Source organism: Choloepus didactylus, chromosome 15, assembly GCF_015220235.1.
Source record: "Choloepus didactylus isolate mChoDid1 chromosome 15, mChoDid1.pri, whole genome shotgun sequence".
Taxonomy (NCBI): Eukaryota; Metazoa; Chordata; class Mammalia; order Pilosa; family Megalonychidae; genus Choloepus; species Choloepus didactylus.
Window position 1 is genome coordinate 66181074 of NC_051321.1, and position 22702 is coordinate 66203775.

Here is a 22702-nt window from a genome sequence, read left to right on the forward strand (position 1 = left end):
GAATCCATGGTTCCTGTGGGGAACCCCCCAGGTCAAACATGTCTCCCCTTGTGGACAACTCCCTCCCTGCTCAGAGACTGGCTGCCAAGAGCAGGACAGAAACGGGGTCCCCAGCTGCCATCTGTAGCAATGATGGGGGCTGGCAGCCCAAGGAGCCCCGTGCAGGCAGGAAGAGAGTCGGGGCCCTCAGGAGGAGGGATTGTGGCAGCACAAACTGCAACAGGGGGTTTGGTTGGGCCTGGGCTTTGGGCTCACTCCAGTTTGAACTTCCTTCCCGAGATTTTGCAAAAGGGGAGCTGGGCAGATCAGGTAGCCTGTAGCTGGTATGATCCCAGGTGGAGGGTGAATGGGGCCTCCTAAGAATCACTGACTACCAGTGCTCTCGATGAGGGAGCCACCGCTGCTTCTGCAGTGGATGGAGCTGAGGCTCGAATGCTGCCCGAATTCCTGGGCCTGGGTTCTCCCTGGGCCGGGCAGAAAGGTACAGAGGTAGGAGCACTGGGCCAGGAATCGGGGGAACTTGGTGTCTACCTGGTTCTTTTGCTGACCAGTTGGTCACCTTGGCCGGTCAAGTACCCTCTTTGGGCCTCAGATTCTTCCTCTGGGAATTAGAAGTGATGATGGCTGCTGGGCTTCTGTACACCAGTGATGTAAGGACCCACATGTAAAAGTGCCTTGTGGACTGTACATCAGTCATATGAACTCACCCACATTGCAGATGGAGAGACTGAGGCAAAGCCAGACATGAGCCCTGGGGTCTGCATTGCCCTGTCCGGCTGCCCCTTGAACCAGTCAGTGTGCTGAGGGACTCTCAAGGACAGCTCTCTCGAAATGGGAAGGTGGAGTTCAGGTTTCAAAGGAGAAAGTATTTACAATTTGATTGCGTTTATGTAAAACAAATTAAAAAAAAAAAATAGCAAACCAGTCTCTGTATGTAAGAGTGTTTGCTTAGGTAAGAAACCAGTCCTACAACATAAACCTCAAATTAGTAGGGACATCTCTGGGAAGGTTGGGGGGACGAACTCATAGGTTTTTTTCTTTTATGCATGTATGTGTTGTTTAAGTATTTTTTAAATAATAAATGGGTAGTATTGTTATAGTTTTTAAAAAACCCAAATGGTGCAAATGTTTCAGAGGAATTTTGCCAGTATCTTTCATTTATTCTGGTTTGGGGCTTATTGCCACCTGACTTTAGTTTTCTCTTCTACAAAATGGGTCAATATGTTTGGTAGTTGAATGCATTTTTCTAGATTTAGGTAAAAGGAGTTGGGGACACATGATTGTGTTACTTTGACAGGGATGGGGGGGGAGGGAAATGAAACTTGTTGTTTACTTTGTTCTCAGTGCATTGTTAGAATCCTCCCAGGAACCCTCTGAGGAGGAGGTATTATTACCCCATCTTAAAAGTGAGGAAACCAGGACTCAGAGAGGTTAAGTACCTTGCCCAAAACCACACAGCTAATCAGCGGCAGATCCTGCATTTGAACCCAGCTCTCTTCCTCCACAGCCCATGTTCTTTCCACCATGTGAGAAAGAACGGAAAGGGTTAAGGAGAAACCCCAAATGAGGGGTTACAAGACCTGGATTCTAGACCAAGCTGCGACTTAGAAACTATGTAACTGTGTGAGTCACTGGGTCTCAATTTCCTCTCCTGTAAAACGGAGATAATTATATATATCCTGCCTATTTCACCAGGTTATTGTGAAGGGTGAAAGGGAACTAACACATTAAGCGCCTACTTCATGCCGGCACTTTGCATCCATGAGCTCATTTCATCTCTTTCTATGATGTTCAAATGGGATAATATACGTGAAAGTCCTTTGTGTACAGCCAGGACCCGTTCCCTCCTGAGTCAGTCTCTTAAGAAGGGGAAGTGAATCTAGTGTTGAAATCTCTGCCCTGCCCTTAAGCAAGCCTGCCTCTTAACCCTTCGCTGCCAGCTCCTGACTTCCTGTGCAAGTGAAGTGCCTGCCTGGGAGAGTTCGTTTTCAAGGCCTGCGCCCAGCAGCTTCAGTCACATTTGTGGGCTCGGCCTCATTCTCCACCTCACTGGAGAGTGGATGGGAGAGGGAGTGAGAATTTTCCATGGCCGTGGCCCCTTCCCCGAGGGGGTGACAATGCCAGGTCAACTGTGGTTACCCACCTTCTGCCACGACCAGCTTGTTCACTTGGGCAGGTTCAGTCTTGAGTTTGTTTTTGGCCTGTGTCCCCTTTTTGCTCCTGGGTCTGTTTGTCGGTGCTCTGTTGGGAGCAGGGGGTGGGGCTGAGGTTGGGACTCAGAAATGTTTTTGAGTTTAGCTCAGTGCTGGGCCATTTGGTTCCTTCACTGGGGCTTTGGTGAGGCTGTCTTTTCTGTTTCCTCCTTCCTTCACCGTTTTCCAACTCCTGGAGCTGCTGAAAGCTTCAAGACCCTCTTGGTCCACAAGAAGGATAACCCAGGACAAGTATTTGGACAGGATTTGGGCAACAGCCCCTGGCCTGACAGCCCACCTGGCCTGCACCCGCACAAGAAGGGCCCTGTCCTCAGGGTGGTGAAAGAGCCAGGTGGCTGAATGGCATGCCTTGTTGAGCAAGAGCCTGCAGGACCCAGCTCGGGGTGTGGTGTCTGGGTCCCCAGCCACCCTCCATTTCCTCCGCAGCCTGGCTGAAGTCCTGCACACTCGCCTCAGACACCGTGTGTGAGAGTGGGAGTTCGGGAGCCCATGGATTCCCGTCATGGGCTCGTGGGAGCCTCTGTCCTGTGACAGATGTTCCCAAGGCTGGAGGTGTGTAGCTAGGAGGTCCTGCACTGTGCTCTCTCCATCGCCAAGATGTGTAGGCTGGGGAGCTGGAAGGTCAGGGGGATTCTTTGGACTCTGAGGTTTGGCTGAAGCGGTAAAGCAGCAGTGGTTTGGAGGCAATGGTCCCATGAGAAGGGAAGGATTGTAGAAATACGCATGTGTGTGAGACAGAGAGGGAGAGAGAGAGAGAGAGAGAGAGAGAGAGAGAGAGAGAAGAGGGATGCAGTAGAGAGGGAGGGGGCAGAGGGACAGATCTGGAGATGCCAGGAAAAGGGGGACAGAAATAGAAAAGTCAAAAGGGCCACAGACTCTTGGCCCCACCTTCTGTAGAAAATAGCAGCTCTCTTATGGGTTTCTTGCAGAGTGCAGCCTTGCCAAGATCTGGAGCAAATGGGCAGAAGTGTTTTTTTTTCCCCTATTCCCTTCCTGTCTCCATCCACCCACTGCGCATTCTCAGGCTCTTTCCCAGCTGACAGAGGCTGGTGGGTTCAGAGGCAGCCTGGTCAGGGGCCAGGGAGGGCTGGTCTCAGGAGGGGAAAGAGGCCCCTTGTTCAGCTTGGTGCTGGGTGTGCCCTGGGCCTATTCTGCAAATGTCTTTTGGCATGTGCTTTGCTCCGATGTTTCCTGGGCCACTTAAAGGGTCACGGTCCATTTGGTGTATATTTGCTGAGTCCTGCACCTGGTGCTGGCCTGGCCCGGCAGTGTGAGGGGACCAGAGGAGTGACTTCTCCCCTGCCAGCCCCAGCTCCAGGATCTGTGCTGGTTCAGAGGCTCCTCTGCACCTCCCAAGGATCACCGGAAAGGGCTTTCCTTCACTCAGCCTCAGTTCATGTGTAATCCAAGGCATCTCAGTTTCAGTTCCAGCTCTGCCCGAGTCATACCCCCTTTTGGCCCCAGTTTCCACATCTCTTTGAGAGAGTTGTGCCACATGATGATTCTTGAAGCTGAACAAGAGGAGGAAAGCCCTCCTTCCACTGAAGCGTGGGAGCCAGGTTTGCCTTCTGTGTATCCAACCTGCTTTCTCATTTGAGCGTCTAGACTCGCTGCCCTGAAACATCGGGATTCTCAGATCGGTGTCTGTCTGCTGAGCTGCACTTTAATGTAGGAGACAAGTTGACTGAGGAGCTACCAAAAACCCTGTTTTTTTCTGGAAGCTTTTCTCTGTCCACCTGGAAAACCTCAGCAGTTTTCCTTGGGCCTGCCCTGCACAGAGTAGGAGGACCAGTCTTCCCCGGGGGATGGTTGTTTGAAGAGAGGAGCGTTAGACTGGCAGGTATAAGATCTAAATACCCGGGCTTTGTGCTTTGAACTAATTAGTGAACTTCTTGGAGCTTCAGTTTCTGCATCTGTACAATGGGCATAATGAATGTCTCCCTGACAGAGTTGTTTAAAAAGTTAAATAATGTATTGTATGTGAAAGCACTTGCTATTCTGCAAGCCACAATATAATGACAAAGTTGTATTATTCTAGCATCCAACAGACATCTATTGAATTCCTCTTTTGTGCCAGCCACCAGTGGGTGAATCTCGAAGGTATACTGAACATGTTTCCTTTCTCTGTGGAACTCCAACGCTGTTGGAGGAGATGGACATGTCATTAAAGAGATAGTCACGATGCTGTGTGCTAAGTGTGGGAGTAGAAGCATGTCCAAAATGCTAAAGTGCCAAGTTACTGTTATTGTACTGTCTTGCCCTATCCATTTTCCACCCAGAATGCTTGATCTTTCTAAAATGCAAATCTCCTTGTTGTATTCTCATTAAAGCCCTCCTGAGGCTCACCATTGGCCTTCGGATTGAGTCTAAATTTGTTCACATGACTTATAAGGCTCTGCATGATCCAGGTCTTCAGTCTTTTCAATTGCACCGTTTCATATACTGTCTGCTTGATTCACACCGAATTTGTTTCCGTTCATTGAACAAATGGCCGCCTCACCTTGGCCTCTACACCTGCCCTTGCTGTGCCTGGAAACCCTAACATCACCCCTCCAGAAAGACTTGTCTGATTTGTGCTGCGTTGTCCAGGTGTGTGCCACTTGTATCATGATCCCCCCCACCCCACCCCCAGACTGTGGGGGCCGTAATAGCAAGGTCTGCTGTGCCGATTGGGGGCCCTGTGGTGGTGCCCTGATGCCAGCTTGGGGGTATCAAGGCATGGCTCTCCTCCCAAGACCATGATTCTGGCAATTTCTGTTTCAGCTCTAGGTAGTTTGTGATGGCCCTTCATTGCATTGCTTTATCACAAAAAGGAAGGGAAAAAGTGGTTACAGTAGGAGAGATTGGGGGTGGGGCAGGGATTGTCCCTGGCTACAGAGGACTTTTCTGGGGGGACTCTTGCCTGATTGTCAGGCAGGGGACAGGCAGGGCCTGGGGGTGTGGTGGTGGTGGTGAGGGACACAAGGCATGGAGACCAGAGGGAGAAGGCTGCCCAGGACCAAAATATGCAGAAATGACCCAGGCTGGGGCCTTTCTGTCCTTGAGTCAGGACATTTCTAGCCATCCTGAAAAGTGAGCACGAGATGCTGCTCTAATAAGCAATCAGCGTCAAGATCTTTTTGGCCTCGTCAGGTCATAAATCTTCCTCTCCATCCCCTGGGAGCCTTGAGTGTGCAGGGCTCCATGTAGGGCACTGGGAGATCAAGGTGAATGGCATGGACACTGGCGAGGTGCTGGGTACTGGAAGCAATGATCCAGGCTAGGCCTTGCCGAGGGAGGCAGGGCCCAGCATGAGGGACTTGGACATTTCATCTGAACCGTGAAGGGCAGGTGGGAATGAGAATGCTGGGCAGAGAAGAGCATTTTGGGTAGAGGTGACAACAGAAGCAGGAAGGCTGGGGGGCACCTACCAGGAATGGTAGAGGTGGTTTGGCTGGAGTTCAGAGGGTGTGGAACCAAATGTGCAGAGCTTAGGTGCCTTGGAAATGGGGAGGTATGGAGAGGTTTTGAGCAGGGGCGTGAATTGATCAGGTTGTTCTTTTTTTTTTTTTTAATCATCATTTTATTGAGATATATTCACATACCACGCAGTCGTACAAAACAAATCGTACTTTCGATTGTTTACAGTACCATTACATAGTTGTACATTCATCAACTAAATCAATCCCTGACACCTTCATTAGCACACACACAAAAATAACAAGAATAATAATTAGAGTGAAAAAGAGCAATTGAAGTAAAAAAGAACACTGGGTACCTTTGTCTGTTTGTTTCCTTCCCCTATTTTTTTACTCATCCATCCATAAACTAGACAAAGTGGAGTGTGGTCCTTATGGCTTTCCCAATCCCATTGACACCCCTCATAAGCTACATTTTTATACAACTGTCTTCGACATTCATGGGTTCTGGGTTGTAGTTTGATAGTTTCAGGTATCCACCACCAGGTACCCCAATTCTTTAGAACCTAAAAAGGGTTGTCTAAAGTGTGCGTAAGAGTGCCCACCAGAGTGACCTCTCGGCTCCTTTTGGAATCTCTGTGCCACTGAAACTTATTTCATTTCCTTTCACATCCCCCTTTTGGTCAAGAAGATGTTCTCCGTCCCACGATGCCGGGTCTACATTCCTGCCCGGGAGTCATATTCCACTTTGCCAGGGAGATTCACTCCCCTGGGTGTCTGATCCCACGTAGGGGGGAGGGCAGTGATTTCACCTTTCAAGTTGGCTTAGCCAGAGAGAGAGGGCCACATCTGAGCAACAAAGAGGCATTCAGGAGGAGACTCTTAGGCACAAATATAGGGAGGCCTAGCCTCTCCTTTGCAGCAACTGTCTTCCCAAGGGTAAAACTTATGGTAGAGGGCTCAACCCATCAAACCACCAGTCCCCTATGTCTGTGGTCATGTTAGCAACCATGGAGGTGGGGTAGGCGAATACCCCTGCATTCTCCACAGGCTCCTCAAGGGGGCACTACATCATTTTTTTTTTCCTTGTTTTTCTTTCTTTCTTTTTTTTTTTTTAACTTTCCCTTCTTTTTTAAATCAACTGTATGAAAAAAAAAGTTAAAAAGAAAACAAACATACAATAAAAGAACATTTCAAAGAGACCATAACAAGGGAGTAAGAAAAAGACAACTAGGTTGTTCTTTAAGGAGGCTGATGTGGTGTAGAGGATGGGTTGGAAGGAAGAGAGACTGGAGATGGAAAACTTTTGTAATGGATGAGTCATCAGTAATCAGGTACATGATTATCAGGATTTCTTAAGCTGCCTAGCAGTGGACAGAATGAATGGTGAGGTGAAGGGAGTGCTGGGTGCTATGAGGACAGGGACCTAGCCCAGTTCTGGGCACATAGTAGGCACCCAGTAAACATTTTCTGGGAGGATACTACGAAGGAAGAGCAGCCACTGACTTGGCAGCTGAATGAGTCTCCCTCTTTGCCTACCCCAGGGGCCCTGTGGTCAGGAGTCTGGGGACCTTGAGGAGAATGGAGAACACAGGAGGAGGTGCAGGCTGGGTCAGTCCTGGTCAGGGGTGGGAGTGGAGAGTGGTCCAACTTGGATCTGTGAGCACACTGGCCCTGGCACATGGGTACTGCATGTGCACTTGGGTGCCCAGGGGCTGTCCTGTCCCCATGCTCCGGAGGGTGGGGTCAAGGTCCCTGTGCTGTGGACCTGCCACCCTATGTTCTCTGAAGGGTTCTGTTTCCATCTGCCTAGAAGTCATATCCTGGGAAACCCACTGGCACCATGGTCCCATGTAAATAGAGATAGCTGATTTTCATTGAGTGTTTACTCTGTTCTAAGTGTTTCTGCAGCTCATTTGATCTTCGCAACTTCTTGTGAGTTAGGTCCTATTTATCATCTCACTTTTTCAGTTGAGGAAATTGAGATTCATGCAGCTGGTAAGTGATGGGGCTGGGATTTGAATGCAGGGGGCTGGCTCCAGAGCCCATCTTACCCTCTGCTGCACGGCATCCAGTGTGCAGGACAGCTACCTCTCAGAGAGGGAAGGAGTCTTGTGGAGGCCTGGGGTGTGAAGATATACAAAGAGACCTGCCTCCATTATGCTCTTGTGGGGCTCCCTTCTAGAGTGGAGGGGACCTTACAGATTGTCTGGTTTCAGCTGTTCCTTTTAGAGGCAAGGAACAGGGGTTCATAGCATTCACAGGCCTGCTCCAGGTCACAAAGTTGATGGCAATCGAATGACCTCCCATTATTTGATGTGCCAGTGTCGGTGTTTCGGCACAAGCAGGAACTGGATTGCCTCGGCCAGTCAGGCACCTCATGCTGCCTTATCCTGACCCAGCCAGTCTTGAACTGACATGACCAGCCTCAGCCTCAGCCTCATTTGCCTTTCTTCTCATTCTTCTCACCAGATTGACAAGTATCTCTACGCCATGCGGCTCTCTGATGAAACTCTGTTGGATATCATGACTCGCTTCAAGAGGGAGATGCAGAATGGCCTCTCCCGAGATTTTAATCCCACAGCCACACTCAAGATGTTGCCAACGTTTGTAAGATCCATTCCCGATGGTTCAGGTGAGTCTCTCAACCAGACTTTGGACTCTGAGGGCCGAATGTTCTGTGAAACTAGAACTATCTATACCAACTTTCATTCATTCATTCACTCATCCACTCTTTTGCCATTCCATCCATCAGTTCTCCTTTCCATGTGTAATCCATCCTCCACCCATCATCCGTCCACCTACCCATCCCTCCATCCATCTATCCATCCATCCATCCAACAGATGTCTACTGAACACCTATTGTGTGCCAGGCATTGGGATACCATGGTTAGACATGGCCAACCTCCCCTCAGGGGCCTGACTGTTTAGTGGCTTGTGATATTTCAGAAAATAAAATATTTGTGGATCTTACAGATGCTTTTGGGTTGCCCTGATGTCTCAAGAACATGAAAGTCTCCAGAATGTGACAGGTTCATTTTAGGAGACTCTCTCCATCAGGGCACCAAGACCCCTTTCAGTACCCCAGATAAGTAAAATCCTAGAAGCCAGTGGGTCTCAGATTCAGGCGTGAGATTCAAGAATCCACTTGAACAGATTGCATAGATGCTGAATCAAGTTAGCCCCTGAAGCAGAGAAATGGAAAAGGGAGGTAGAATTGAAAAAAAAAACAAAATTTCTGCCATGGGTGTGCATTCCCATAATGGGGAATTGGATGTTTCCCAAAGATCATTAGCCCCACTTCCTAGATGAGTGGCATCAGCCCCTATGCTTGGCAGAGTGGAGGCTGGGAGGGTGCAGCCTGGGCTGCCTGACTGATTGCAGTTATTAGTTTGCAGGGGTGGGTCCCTCCCACCCCAGTTGGTCCCACTCTGAGTGTGTTCTATGGTCTTGGCTTCATCTTGGTGCATGTGGTAAAGGGAGAGAGTTATGAGAAAGAAAAGTTCATCTCGGGGCTGTGAGGACACACCCAATGAGCATGACCCTCACAACCCCCCACTACTTCTTCCCTGCGCTGGAGGCTCTTGTTGAAAGCAGGGAATTGGGGCATCTTGTGTGCAGCCTGCAAAATGGATGCCAGGAAAACTGCAGCTGTTGCAGCTGATATTCACAAAAGCTGGGCAAGTGCACAGCTTCTTGGCGCAGACTGACCACAGAGGAAAAGTCCTGCTCTGCCTGCAGTACCTTGAGAAGCCATGGCTGGGATTCGAACACTGATGAAGGCCGTGTGCTGTTTACTCTGCCAGCAGGGGCCACAGCGGGGTGTACGTCACACACACACCCATCTTCGTTGTTCTCTGCTACTTAGAAATCTGCTGTGCCTTTATCCTTTTGTTCTTCCTGTGGTCTTGATTACTAGCAGTTTAGCTTTTTTTGTTGTTGTTGTTAACTTTTTAATTTTGAAATACTTTCAAACTTAACAGTACAGTTGCAAAAATAGTACAAACCCCATTTAGAGAACTCCAATACACCTCTATCCCCCCAGATACCCAGATTTACCAATTTTAACATTTGCCACATTTGCCCTTCCTTCTTTCCTCTTTCTTCCTTCCTTCCTATCTATCTATCAATCCACTCTCCGAACTCTCGAGTATAGGTTTTATATGTATATATCTTGCTCCTGTGTACTGCCATGTACATTCCAAAGAACAAGGATATTCACTTAATGTAACCACCCTAAGTGCAGCTATAAAGTTCAAGAAATTTAACATTGATATGAAGCTTACAGTCTATTTGATTTTTTTCATATGTCCCAATAATATTCCTTTGAGCCTTTTCTCCTCTCTTGCTAGATCCTTTCCAGGATGATGTATTACATTTCATTGTCATTGACTCTGTAGTTGCTCTTTCTTTCTTTGTTTAAATTGTGGGAATACACACACACACACACACACACACACACACAACATAAACTTGCCCATCTCATCCACTCCCAAGCATACCATTCTATGGGATTTGTCACATTCACTATATTGTGATACCCTCACCACCTTCCACCACTAAAACTTTCCCATTTCCCCAGACAGAACCCTGCATCTAATTTGCATTAACTCCCCATTCCTCCTGTCCTTGCCACCCCTGGTAGCCTTTACTCTTCATTTCTATCTCTTTGAGCTTGCGTATTCTCAGATATTTTCTTTGTAATTACCATGGAGTTTAACTTTAACATCCTAAATCTGTAACAGTCTCCTTTGCTTGATACTAATGTAACATCAATGGTATACACAAACTCTGCTCCTATGCTCCTCTGTACCCCCACCTTTAAGTAGCTCTTGTCACCAATTACACGTTTGTACATTTTGAGTCCAAACCACTGATTTCTCATTACGTTTTATGCATTTGCCTTTTAATCTTGTAGGAAGTAAAAAGTGGAGTTACAAACCAAAAATACAATGATAGTGGCATTTATATTTACACATGTCATTACCCTCATCGGAGAGTTTTTATTTCTTCATGCAGCTTTGATCTATCATGTATTGTCCTTTCTTTTCAACCTGGAGAACTCTGTTTAGCATCTCTTATAGGGCTAGTCTATTGGTGAATAAGTCCATAAGCTTTTGTTTATCTGGGAATGTCTTAATCTCTCCTTTATTTTTGAAAGACAGTTTTGTCAGATATAGAATTCTTGGTTGGCGGTTTTTCGCTTTCAGCAGTTTAAATATGTCTTCCCACTGCCTTCTCGCCTCCATGGTTTCCCGTGAGAAATCGGCACTTACTGTTGTTGAGGCTCCCTTGAACATGACAAGGCTCCCTTCTACGTGCTTCTCTCTTGCGGATTTCATAATTCTCTTTATCTTTGGCATTCAACAGTTTTATTATAATATGCTGTGGTGTGGGTCTATTTTGGTTTATACTGTGTAGTGTTCATTGAGCATCTTGGATGCAAGTATTCACGTCTTTTGTTAAATTTGGGGGGTTTCCTGCCATTATTTCCCTGAATATTCTCTCTGCCCCTTTCTTTTCCTTCTGGGACCCCCATAATGTGCATTTTGGTACGCTTGATGGTGTCCTACAGGTTGCTCAGGCTCTGTTCACTTTTCTTCATTCTTCTCTTTTCAGAGCAGGGTTACTCTGCTCTGTCCTCAGACTGAAAGATTTCAATAGCTTATCTTTAAGTTAACTGATTCTTTCTTCTGCCAGCTCCAAACTGCTGTAGATCCCTTCTAGGGAATTGTACATTTTTGTTGCTGTGGTCTTCAGTTCTGTTTGGTTCCTTTCTATAATTTCCATCTCTATTGATATTCTCTATGTGTTCATCTGTTGTTTTCCTGATTTAGTTCTTTGTCCATGTTTTCCTTTAGCTCTTTGAGCATATTTAGGGACATTTTTAAGTCTTTGTCTGGTATGTCCCAGATCTGATCCTCCTTGTTGATGGCTTCTAATGCTTTAATCTTCTCCTTTGCCTGGGCCATCACTTCCTGTTACTATGTATGTTTTGTAATTTTGTTGAAACCTGGACATTTGGGTATTTTAGGGTGTTATCTCTGGAATTTAGACTTTGTGGCTTCTGTTCCTTAAGCTTGTATCTAGCTAGTGTTATGACAGAGCTTTCCTTGAATGCCAGGAGCTAAAGAAAAAAAACACCTTTCCCAGTATTTTCAGATTGACCTGTGCCAGTGCTCTCCTTCAGAGCTTAGCCATACAATGAGTTTAGAGAATAGCTGGAGTAGAAAGCCTAGGGGCTTCCCTGATCCTTTTTGCCTTGACACTTGTCTTGAGTGTCCCTAGGAATTCTCTTATTTACTTGGATACCAGTGTCTCCTCTTCCTTAGGAAATAGTTCCCTCCTGGTCCTGGACGCTGCACTGTATGTCCTACAGCCAGCAATCCTTTGCCCCAGGCAGCCACTTGACTCTTTCCCACAGAGAGCTCTGTGAGCCACCTTCTACATGCAGGGCAAGTTCTGGGATAGCAAGTCCTTTAGCCACCACCAAGCAGACTGGGCCAGAGATACATGCCCCCAGTATGTGCACAAGGGTTACTCTGCTCTGTCTGGTACTGGACCAGGGATTCACACTGGGAGTGCAGGCTGATCCGTGCTGAACTATGAGGGGTGGGGAAGGGGCCAGCTAGGATGCCACGAGATCCTACTGTTCGTAAGTAGCCTTTTTCTTGATTTGGCGCTTGCCCTGTTACTGTGTTCCTCTAATTGCTTTCTGGAGCTCTAAGAAAGATGTTTCTGCCATTTCTTGCTGTTTGTTCAAAGCTTCTTTGGGGGATGGAGCCCTGAAGCGTCTCACTCTGCCAATCTTGATCAGGGCAGGCCAGTTTAGCTTTTTAAGAACTGCTGGAGAGACTTGTCGTCAGCGTGACCTGACCACGGTGTGCACTGGGTTTTGTTCTGGCAGCTTTGACCAAGGTGAAGAGACCTTTTTGATTTGATCTTGCTTTTTCCAGTCCTGGGTGGAGCCCACATCCAGGAGCAGTTGAGCCTTTCCAGTTTTAGCAGGTTCCAGGTTGTGTAGGAGAGGCGTGGCTATGCCCTGCTTCCAGCTGAGAGAGGGGAAGTGGAGCCAGGTGGGTGTGAGCAGCCTCCAGGAGGGCACCTGCTCTGGCTTTGCTTGGTAGAGCTCAGAACTATACCTGATCCCTGTGGGGCACCTGATCTGCTGTGCCTGGCCCAGGGCGGGCACGTCTGAGGAGGAGATGCTGTCCCTTTTCCCCTGAATCCTGCTGTCAGCCGGCCCCCTTCCTAGGACCTTATGTTAGCAGGGTTCTCTCCCTCACTGTCTCTACAAACCATTTCAAGGATTAAGAGTCTCCAAGTGGATTCAATTTTAGTAACCTAACCATTTGCCCTCACTGACTACTCCTCAAAACAAGGCCTAGAATACCTATTCATTTGGGAAATATGACATTCTCCAGCCTTTTCTTAGAGATTCATAACAGACACCCATGTACTAAAGGCCCTGAGAAGTCCTGTAGGAAGACATCTGTTTTACTCCAAACCTGTTGATCTGTTACCGTATTTCACCTATTTTGAGACAGTCATGTTTTTCTCGTTTGAATATCTCTGAAATCAGCAAAGTGTTGTCCAATAATCACATCTTAAAATTATTATTGGCAGCATTTTTTCTTTCTTAATGTTACATAAAATGATGATGTGTCTCACAATCAATGTTGTCTTAAATTTGGTGACATATGTGGTCATACATTGATGTGGGGAAACGCAACCCCAGGGTTTGCAGATTTGAAGCCAGCAGGAGGGTGGGTCCTCTCCCTCCTTTTGAGCCTCTCTCCTCCCCAGTGCTGATGTGGGTGAATGTGTGGGGCCTCTCAGGAGTATAAAGCAGCTTTGAGAAACAAAGGAGGGGGATTGGAACCAAAGTCCTAAACTGCAGGAACCCACCTTCCTGTGCACAAAGGGTGCACTCAGCACACTTCCCCCATCCCACCCACCCTGGTCCTCCTCCTCCTGACTGCTTCTTCCACTTATAGCCCTTTAACCTATGGCTGTTCTTAATGTTAATGGGTGGGCTCAGTTCATGTGCCCCAGGGCCCACATTCCCCTTGGAAGTCTCCCTACAGCCAGGCACAGAGATGGATCTTGATGCCAAGGTCTCAGATCCTGCCATCCCCCCAGTCCCATCCCTGCCTCTTGGTGCAGTGCCTCCACCATCTCTTCCTGCTGCCCCTGCGCTCCTTCATCAACCAAGAATCAGGAGGTCCCCTGGAGTAATCGTAATACAGGCCTCCTTAATAGTAAGTCTGTGGTCCTGTTCCCTTTCTGAAATGTTTAATCACTGTTTCATCTGTAGTAATTAGTCAGTGACAGAATTAGTAGTAATCCCAAACCACTGAAGTACAAATTGGGACTCAACATGGTAGAGAAATAGCCCTGACAATCAGGTGGTGATTTGGCTTCCAAAGCAAAGGGAGAAACAAACCTTTTCTTTCCTACTTCATCTTGACCCTGGTGTACTGGACTCAGAGTTTTATTTTATATTTTAACTTTTTAAAATTGTGGCAACATATATACAATTCAAAATTTCCCATTTTAACCACTTACAAGAATATAATTCAGTGGTACTAATTACAGTCACAGTATTGTGTTACTGTGACCACCATTCAACACCAAAATTTTTTCATCATCCCAAACAGAAACTCTGCACCCATTAAGCAATAACTTCACATTTCTCCCCATCCTTCCATCAGCCCCCAACTCCCACTAACCTGTAATATACTTTCTATCTATGAATTTGTATATTCTGGGTATTTCATGTAAGTGAAATCATACATTATTTGTTCTTTTGTGTTCAGCTTCTTTCACTTAACATGATATCTTCAAGGTTCACCCATAGTGTACCATGCATCAGAACGTCATTCTTTTTTACGGCTGAATAATATTCCATTGCATATATATGCCACATTTTGTTTATCCACTCATCTGTTGAAGGACACTTGGGTTGCTTCCACCTTTTGGCTATTGTGCATAATGCTGCTGTGAATATGGGTGTACAAACATCTGTCCAAATCTCTCCTTTCAATTCTTTTGGGTATATATACTTAGAAGTGAGTGTTTCGGTTTGCTAAAGCTGCCAGAATACAGTATACCAGGAATGGGTTGGCTTTTAGAATGGGGATTTATTAGTTCACAAATTTACAGTTCTAACGCCATGAAAATGTCCCAATTAAGGCATCAACAGGACGATACCTTCTCTGAAGAAAAGCCATGGGCATCCAGGGTTCCTCTGTCAGACGGCAAGGCACATGGCCGGTGTCTGCTGGACCTTTGCTCCTGGGTTTCACTGCTTTCATCTCCTGGTTCCAGCGCTCCTCTCTGAGCTTCTGTGGGTCCTCTCTTAGCATATTCAGGGCTTTTCTCTTTCAGCTCTCTCAGGGGTTTTTTCTCTAAGCTCTCTCCCAGCTTCTCTGGATATTTCTCTGTCTCTCATCCTCATTAAGAACTCCAGTAAAGGATTAAGACCCACCTTGAATGGTTGGGTCACAACTTAATTGAAACAACCTAATCAAAAGGTCCCACTTAATAGGTCTGCACCCACAGGAGTGGATTAAAAGAACATGGCATTTTCTTGGGTACGTAGCAGCTTCAGACAAGCACAGTGGAATTCCTGGGTGTTATGGTAATTCCATACTCAACTTTCTGAGGAACTGCCAAAAGGACTCAGAGTTTTGAAACTAAGTTATTGACCTTTTTCTACTAATTTTTTTCAGGTATTTATCAGCCCATATTTACTATTTAATTTTTGCCTTTTTGGCCATTTTTGGGGGGGGCAGTGATTTTTCTTTAGTTGCTCTTAAGTTATATATACATTAATTTATTTTTAATCCTGAAGTGGCATTTAGCTATTCTAAATCCTTTCTTAAGCAGAAAAGGTATGAATAATAAATAAAAGAAGGAAAATATTGAAGCCTTTTAACACTGTTACTTGGTTAAATAGAAATCCCTCTTCAAAGTTGTCCCTCTGCATTCCAGCTCACTCTGTTTCTCAATCACAAAATCTTCCTTTCTGCCCTTCTTCTCATTTATTACCAAGGATATCATAAGTACCAATTAGATAGTAAGCATTTTGGGGTAAATAGTGTTGGATATTTCTTTATGGTTCTTAGCATGCTCTTTACCCAAAGGAAGTTCAAAGAATATTTATTAGAAGCTTGCATGATACTGTTATCTTTTTTTCATGCAAAGCAGAATGGTTTGTAATGTGGCCACAGTTATTTTGGGGCCCTGAATATACATAGTATTACTTTCCAGCCAAAGGAAGGAAAATATTTCTTTTCCTGTGGCATTTAGACTGGTCACTTGCCTTTCTCTGTTCCTTATCTGGAAAGATTGCTGGATTATCTTTAAAGTTCTCTGCATCTGTGAAATCTTCTGAATCTTTTTTCACTTGTAACAGCAGAGCTGGGTTTTTGATGACAGTGTAGCATTCATATCAGGTCACAGATAGGAGGGAATGCCTTTGCATCTCATGTGCAGAATTAATTCATTAAGAAGGTGAAAGGCAGGCATTTCATGAGAGCAGAATTTTTGTTTGCTCTCTATTCCGGTACAGGTCTGGACTCAAGAGAAACATCTGTCCCCATGTTTGTTTTCCATTATTTGCTGGTAATAATGGTTGTCATTAGAAAGTGAGAGTTGCCAGGGACCCTTCAGATGTTTTGTTTAATGAGCCTTCTCTTGAAGAGAGCTTCTCCTGGCTTTAGTGGAAATAGGAAATATGGGAAAAAGTTGCAAGTAGGAAGTATCAGTATCAGGAATGAAGGTTGAGGCCAAAGCTTTAAAGGGAGGATGGTGGTGGAAGACAGCCCACTGCTGCAGAAAGAGGCTGAACTTGAAATTAAGGGGGAAAAAAAAATTAAAACCCCAAAATATTGGATTAATCCCTGACTCTACCATTTACTAGCTATGTGACCTTAAAGAAGTCACTTAACTTTTCTTCACCTCCATTTCCTCATCTGTAAAATGGGCACGATATTCCTTTCCCTGCCTGCCTTGTAGAACTGTCAAAAGAATTCAATAAAAGTGCTTTGGAACTTGTAAGCCACCATAAGAGTTGCAGTGGCTCATCGTGGTCATCACCTTCATCATCATCATTGTAATTTAATAACTGACTTTGCAAGAATTCTTTGGAAAGTCCTTTCCTAACTGATGTGATCAGAGGAGCCCCACTTCTCAGCCCCCTGGAGGAAGGATCCAGAGTTTTGCAGAATTCACTGGTATTCCAGTGATGTTACGGGGGAGGAGGCAGAGGAAAGCGGGAGGTGAAGGCAGGCTGTTTCCATGCTGACCCCCACATCCCACCCTTGGGGTAGCCACACAAAATTGTGGGTCGCAGGTCACAGCGCTGGTTGCTCTGCTGTGGGGTGACTGGACACCTCCTCTCTGAACAGGGAGACCCACCTGAGATAATCTCATGGACAGTGGGCTCCCTTTGTTATGGGGGACACGTTCACTTACTAATAAAGAATATTGAACTCAGGATCCTGCTGTTTGTGGCTGAAAGAAATCTAACTTAAATTAGTTGAAGCAAAAAAGGAAAATTCTAGGTTCATATAACCGGGAAGTCTAGATCTGAGTTGGCTTATGTTTTCAGGGACTCACTGTGTCATTCCATCAGTCAGCCCTGCTTTCCTTGTGTTGGCTTCATTCTCAGGCCAGTTTGCCCCCCATGATGATAGAGACAGCTGCTGCAGCGCGAGGCTGACATCTCCTAGCCAGCCATCCCAGTGAAAAAAGCATGCCTGCTCCTTGGGGGAAAGTGAAATTCTTAGAGAGGGTGATGATTGGCTAATGTAGGTCATGTGCTCATTCTGGACCAATCATGGTGGCTAACTTGCATCATGTGCCCATTCTGAACCAATTGCCATGGCCAAGATGGGTGACTCTGGACAAGCCTTGGCCATGCACACATCCAACCCCCTGGAGCCAGAGCAGGGGATCAACGCTGCCCCCAACCTCATGTATAAAAACCAGGAAGGGTACTTATCTAAAGAGATGCTGGACATCCAGAAAGCTTACCAGAAATCGTGTTGCCCTTACCAGAAATCATTCCCTGGTGACCTTTGTTTGGCAGAGTACAGGACTCAACAGACCATGCTTGACCCACGTAATTATTATTGAGCTAGCAGCAAACACTTATTGATCGCCTGCTGTGTGCAGGGCTCAGTATTTGAGGGAGGGAGGTGAGCGTGTTGCCTTCAAGTTGCTTATAATCCAACTGAGGAAGATAAGAAGATACACATAAAAATAATAAGCATCATAGTATTTGATGTTTTAAGAGTAACTGAGAAAGGGAAAGGGTTTCCTTGGCCCTGCCACAGGGGAACCCTGAGTGAGTCATTCAACTTCCTCATCTTCAAACCAGGAAGATGAATTAGGACTCGTCCCGCATTTCCTGAGCTGCATGTGTGATTTTCAGAAGAGAAGTCCAAAGTCATTTCTTTTACCAGACGCAAAACCCACCCTTCAAGTGGAACCAGGGTCAGTGCTAAGGGAAGCATCAGGAGAGAGAGCACTGGGCTTGACAATGACCTCTTGTAACTAACTGCCTCTAGGAGCTATTTATCATGGCCCCTGTCAAATCCATCAGCTCCCACTTGCAGGTGTGTGGCATGTGTCGAACCTTGTCTTGGCATCTCCAGGCCACCCTTCTCTGACCCTAACTCCCTGTGAGCCCGCTGCTGTTTGCTTGTTTCCTAAAGGAGCGATGGAGAGCTGGTGTGGGAGACCACGGCAAGAGGCTGGCATGGGGCATGGGTCTTGGCAGAGCTGTGGAAGTGCCGGCCAGCTCCAGGCACCCCTAAGGCCAGGCTTCTCCTGGGTCTACATGCAGACAGGTTACTTTTCACTTATCCTGCTTGGAAGACTCCAGGCCTTGTCTGGCAGAGGTGCTGCCTGAAACCTGACCCCTTGCCTGGATGAGAGGCGGGGTGCTCTTACCTGTTCCAGTAAGCGGAGCTCCCAGCCGCCAGCACCTGCAGCTGGTGCAACATGAACCTGCTTTCTGTTTAGGCCTTTGATTCAGCTGAAATGAGACTTTTGTTTCAGCTGGCAACCGAAAAAAATAGGGACCAGATTTCCCATGCCATTTTTTAAAAGTTATGATGAAAACCCAGTGTAAAAGTTTAAATAAATAAATGTTTAGTTAATCATCAAAACATTAAATGAATTCATTAACTAAAAATGTTAAAAGAAAAAGCACCCATATTTTCATTCTAACACGATATTTACTTTTGTGCTTATTTTATTTCCCTGTGCATGTGGTTTTGTAATTGTTCACACCAGATGAGTTTTTATTGTCTTCATGAAGGAACAGAGCAAAAGCTTTGGTATATGAATATTTCTTAATAAAATCTGCATTTAAAATAAAAAGTTAAAAGCAAAAAAACTCCAAAAAACCACAAATGCTTCTTGGATATATTCAAGGTAGTTGTGGATGCTGAGAAGAACCCCAGAAAAGAAATGCGGCCATCCTAAGGAGCTGCAGTGTCACTAAATGCCACCCTTGGGGACCCTTATCCTGAAGCCTGTTCAGGAGGCAGTTTTACTCAGTGGTTATGAATTTGAGCTTTGAATTCAAATTCTTGCTCTGCTACTTGCTAGTTGTGTGTTTGAGCAAGTGCCTCTCAGCCCTGACTTGCTCCTTTATAAAATCGAGATCATAACAGTACAACTTCATAGGGTTGAGTGGTTTAAAAATAAAGTGATGCACATAAAGTGCTTTATCAGTGCTGGAGTGAAGAAAACTTGATGTACGTTAGCTGATGGTAAAATGAAGTGCTTTTGATATTCTAGGAGCTCACCCTCCAGAGAGGAGCCACCTCACACCGAATTCAGTTTTTTAACCTGGTAGTAGTACAAGCAGCATGGGTGTTAGCATTCTGATGGGAGTCCACAGAAAACCTTAAACTGATATGAGCAGCCCACAAAGTCAGGTCAAATTTTCCCACAAACCTATGACACCTGGTCTCCAGCGTTCTCCCATCTTTACCCTTGGTCTCTCTCCTTTGGATGCCCAGAGGAAATGGAAGTCCACGGCCTCATGTGATACAGTCATACAGTGGAAAATCATTCAGTAATAAAAAGAAATGAAGTACTGATATGTACTATGACTTGGGGGACCTTCAAAACATTTTGCTATGAAGCCAGACACAAAAGGCCACATATTGTGTGATTCCATTTATATGAAATGTCCAGAATAGGCAAATCCAGAGAGAGACAGAGAGCAGATTGGAAGTTGCCAGAGGCTGGGAAGGTAGGGGAGAAATGGGGAGTGACTGCTAATGGGTATTGGGTTTCATTTGGGGTGAAGAAATGTTGGAAAGTTGGATAGTGGTGGTGGTTGCACAATTCTATGAATATATTACAAACCACTGAATTGTACACTTTAAAATGGATGAATTGTATGGTGAATAATATTTCAATAGAGTAATAAAAAAAATTAAAAACAACCCAGCTGTTTAACTGCTTCATGCTTACTCAGCAACCAGCAGAGTTGCCTTGAATGAATGAATGAACAAATGGGTCACTAATGTCTGTGATCGATCAACCACCCAGCATTTATTGAGCTGGCCTGGATGCCAAAGGCAGAAGGAAAGAACCCTAAGTTGTGGTCTCCCCTCAAGGAAACTTGAGAGAGAAGATAATAAGGACAGTTAGCTTCAATGTAAGACCATACCAATGCAAGGTGTTAATAATAGAGTGGTATATGGGAATCCTGTATTTTATGCATGATTGTTCTGTAAACCCACAACTTCTCTAATAAAATAAATAAATAAATAAATAAATAAATAAATAAATAAATAAATGGAATGGAAACCCAACCCTCTGGCTGAATCCAGTGTTTTCTAAGTTTGTGTTGTCACAGGAAATTTTCTAGTAAATCACAAAATAGAACAATAGTACTGAAATTAAAAAAAAACACCAAAAAACCCAATTCAATGGGAGACTTTTTTGGTTCTTTCATTCATTCATTTCTACCCTTATTTATTCAGCAAGTATTTCTTGAGCTCTTACTGCATTGTAGACACTATTCTAACTTCTGGAAATATAGCAGCATGTCAGAGCTTACAGCTTAGTGGCATCAAATGCAAACATGCAGCAACTTTATAAAACAGAACACTTTAAAAAGGAAAAAAAAAAAAAAAACCTACAAAGCAGCCATTACTTAAAAAAAAAAAAAAAAAAAAAATTCTAGGGACCCAGAATAACCAAAACAATCTTGTGAAAGAAGAACAAAGTTGGAGGATTTTAACTTCCTGATTTCAAGACTTAAAACAGAGCGACAGTAATCAGGACAGTGTGGTGCCGGCACAAAGATGGACACAGAGATCAATGGGATAGAATTGAGGGGTCCAGAAATAGACCCAATTTGATTTTTGATAAGAATGCTAAGACTTTTTAAGTGGGGAAAGAAAAGTCCTTTCTGCAAATGGTGTGGTACAACTGGAGAGCCACAGTAATAGAATGACTTTGGACCCCTCCCTCACATCATATACAAAAATATACTCAGTCAGTGAATCAAAGACCTAAATATAAGAGCTAAAACTATAAAACACTTAGAAGAAAATATAGGAGGAAATCTTCATGACTTTGGATTTGGCAATGGATTTTAAGATATGACACCAAAAGCACAAAACCAACAAAATGAAAAATAGATAAGTTGGACTTCATCAAAATAAAAAATTTTTGTGCTTCACGGGCACCAGCAAGAAAGTAAAAAAGCCACAGAATGAGGGAAAATATTTTCAGATCGTATATCTAATAAGGGACTTATATCTGGAGTATATAAAGAACTCTTACCACACACACAAAAAGGACCCAAAACCCAATTTTTAAAGTGGGCAAACAATCTGAATAGACACTTCTCCAAAGAAGATATTACAAATGGCCGATAAACATATGAGAAAATGCTCAAAGTCATTAGTCACTAGGGAAATGCAAATCAAAACTAGGTACCCACTAGTATGGCTATATCAATAAGTCAGATAACAACAGTGTTGGTTAAGATGTGGAGAAGTTGGAACCCTCACACGCTGCTGGAGGGAATGTAAAATGATACAGCTGCTTTGGAAAATTGTGTGGTGTTTCCTCCAAAAGTTAAGCATAGAGTCACTGTTTGATCCAACAGTTCCACTCCTAGGTATACAGGCAAGAGACCTGAAAACATGTACATACAAAAACTTGTACACAAATATTCATAGGAGCATTGTTTATAATAATGCCCAGAAAGTGGAAAAAACTTAAATGTCCATCAACTAATGAATGGATAAACAAAATGTGGTATGTTCATACAATGAAATAAAAATAATAAGGAATGAAGTACTACTGATAAATGCTGTGACATGGATGAACTGTGAAAACATTTTGCAAAGTGAAAGAAGCCAGTCATAAAAATCTATGTATTATATGATTCTATTTATATGAAATCTCCAGAATAGATAAATATATAGAGACAGAAAGTAGATTAGTGGTTGCCTTGGGCTGGGGGGATGGAGGGACTAGGAAGAGATAGCTAGAGGTACATACAGGGTTTCTCCTTGAGGTGATGATAATGTTCTAAAATTGATTATAGTGATGGTTGCACAACTCTGAATATTCTAAAAACCATTGGATTGTACACTAAATGGATGAATTATGTAGTATGTGAATTGTATCTCAGTAAAGCTGTTCACCCCCCTTCCACAGATAATAATAAAGATGCTTCCCTAGAAAAATGAGATGTCATAGGATTGAGGGCTTAGTGGACCACTGGGGCTTGGGAAGGCAGGATGGCTGTCTCACCCTAGCACAAGGGACAGTGGGACGAGGAAATGTCACCTTGGCATCTGGAGTAAACTTAACAGATTAATTGCTCTTTTGGGTGCATGTGTGAGGGTACCTAATGAGAAACCAGGTAAAGAATGCTTGTTGGTGGCTTGAAGGTTTGGGTTCCCACCTTCCTTGGCGCTGCCTGGTAATCTGGGTGTACAGACTCTCAGTAACTTCTCCGTTCTTCCGAGCCCCCGCCCTCCCAGTTACCGCACACGCTGGTCACCAGGGAGGTAGTCTTAGCAGCCACTTCTGTTC

General features: G+C 44.9%; 1 protein-coding gene across 3 annotated transcripts in view; it reads left to right on the plus strand.

The window, feature by feature from the left end:
* Positions 1 to 22702, plus strand: part of HK1 (hexokinase 1) — a 76606-nt gene that overhangs the window by 14107 nt on the left and 39797 nt on the right. For 2 of the 3 annotated variants that reach the window (XM_037804248.1, XM_037804247.1), the window contains exon 2: positions 8084 to 8246. In XM_037804248.1, coding sequence (XP_037660176.1) covers positions 8084 to 8246 — 163 coding nt within the window. Of the gene's footprint in view, positions 1 to 8083; positions 8247 to 22702 lie in introns of those variants that run through there. The other variant, XM_037804249.1, reaches the window with a different exon arrangement.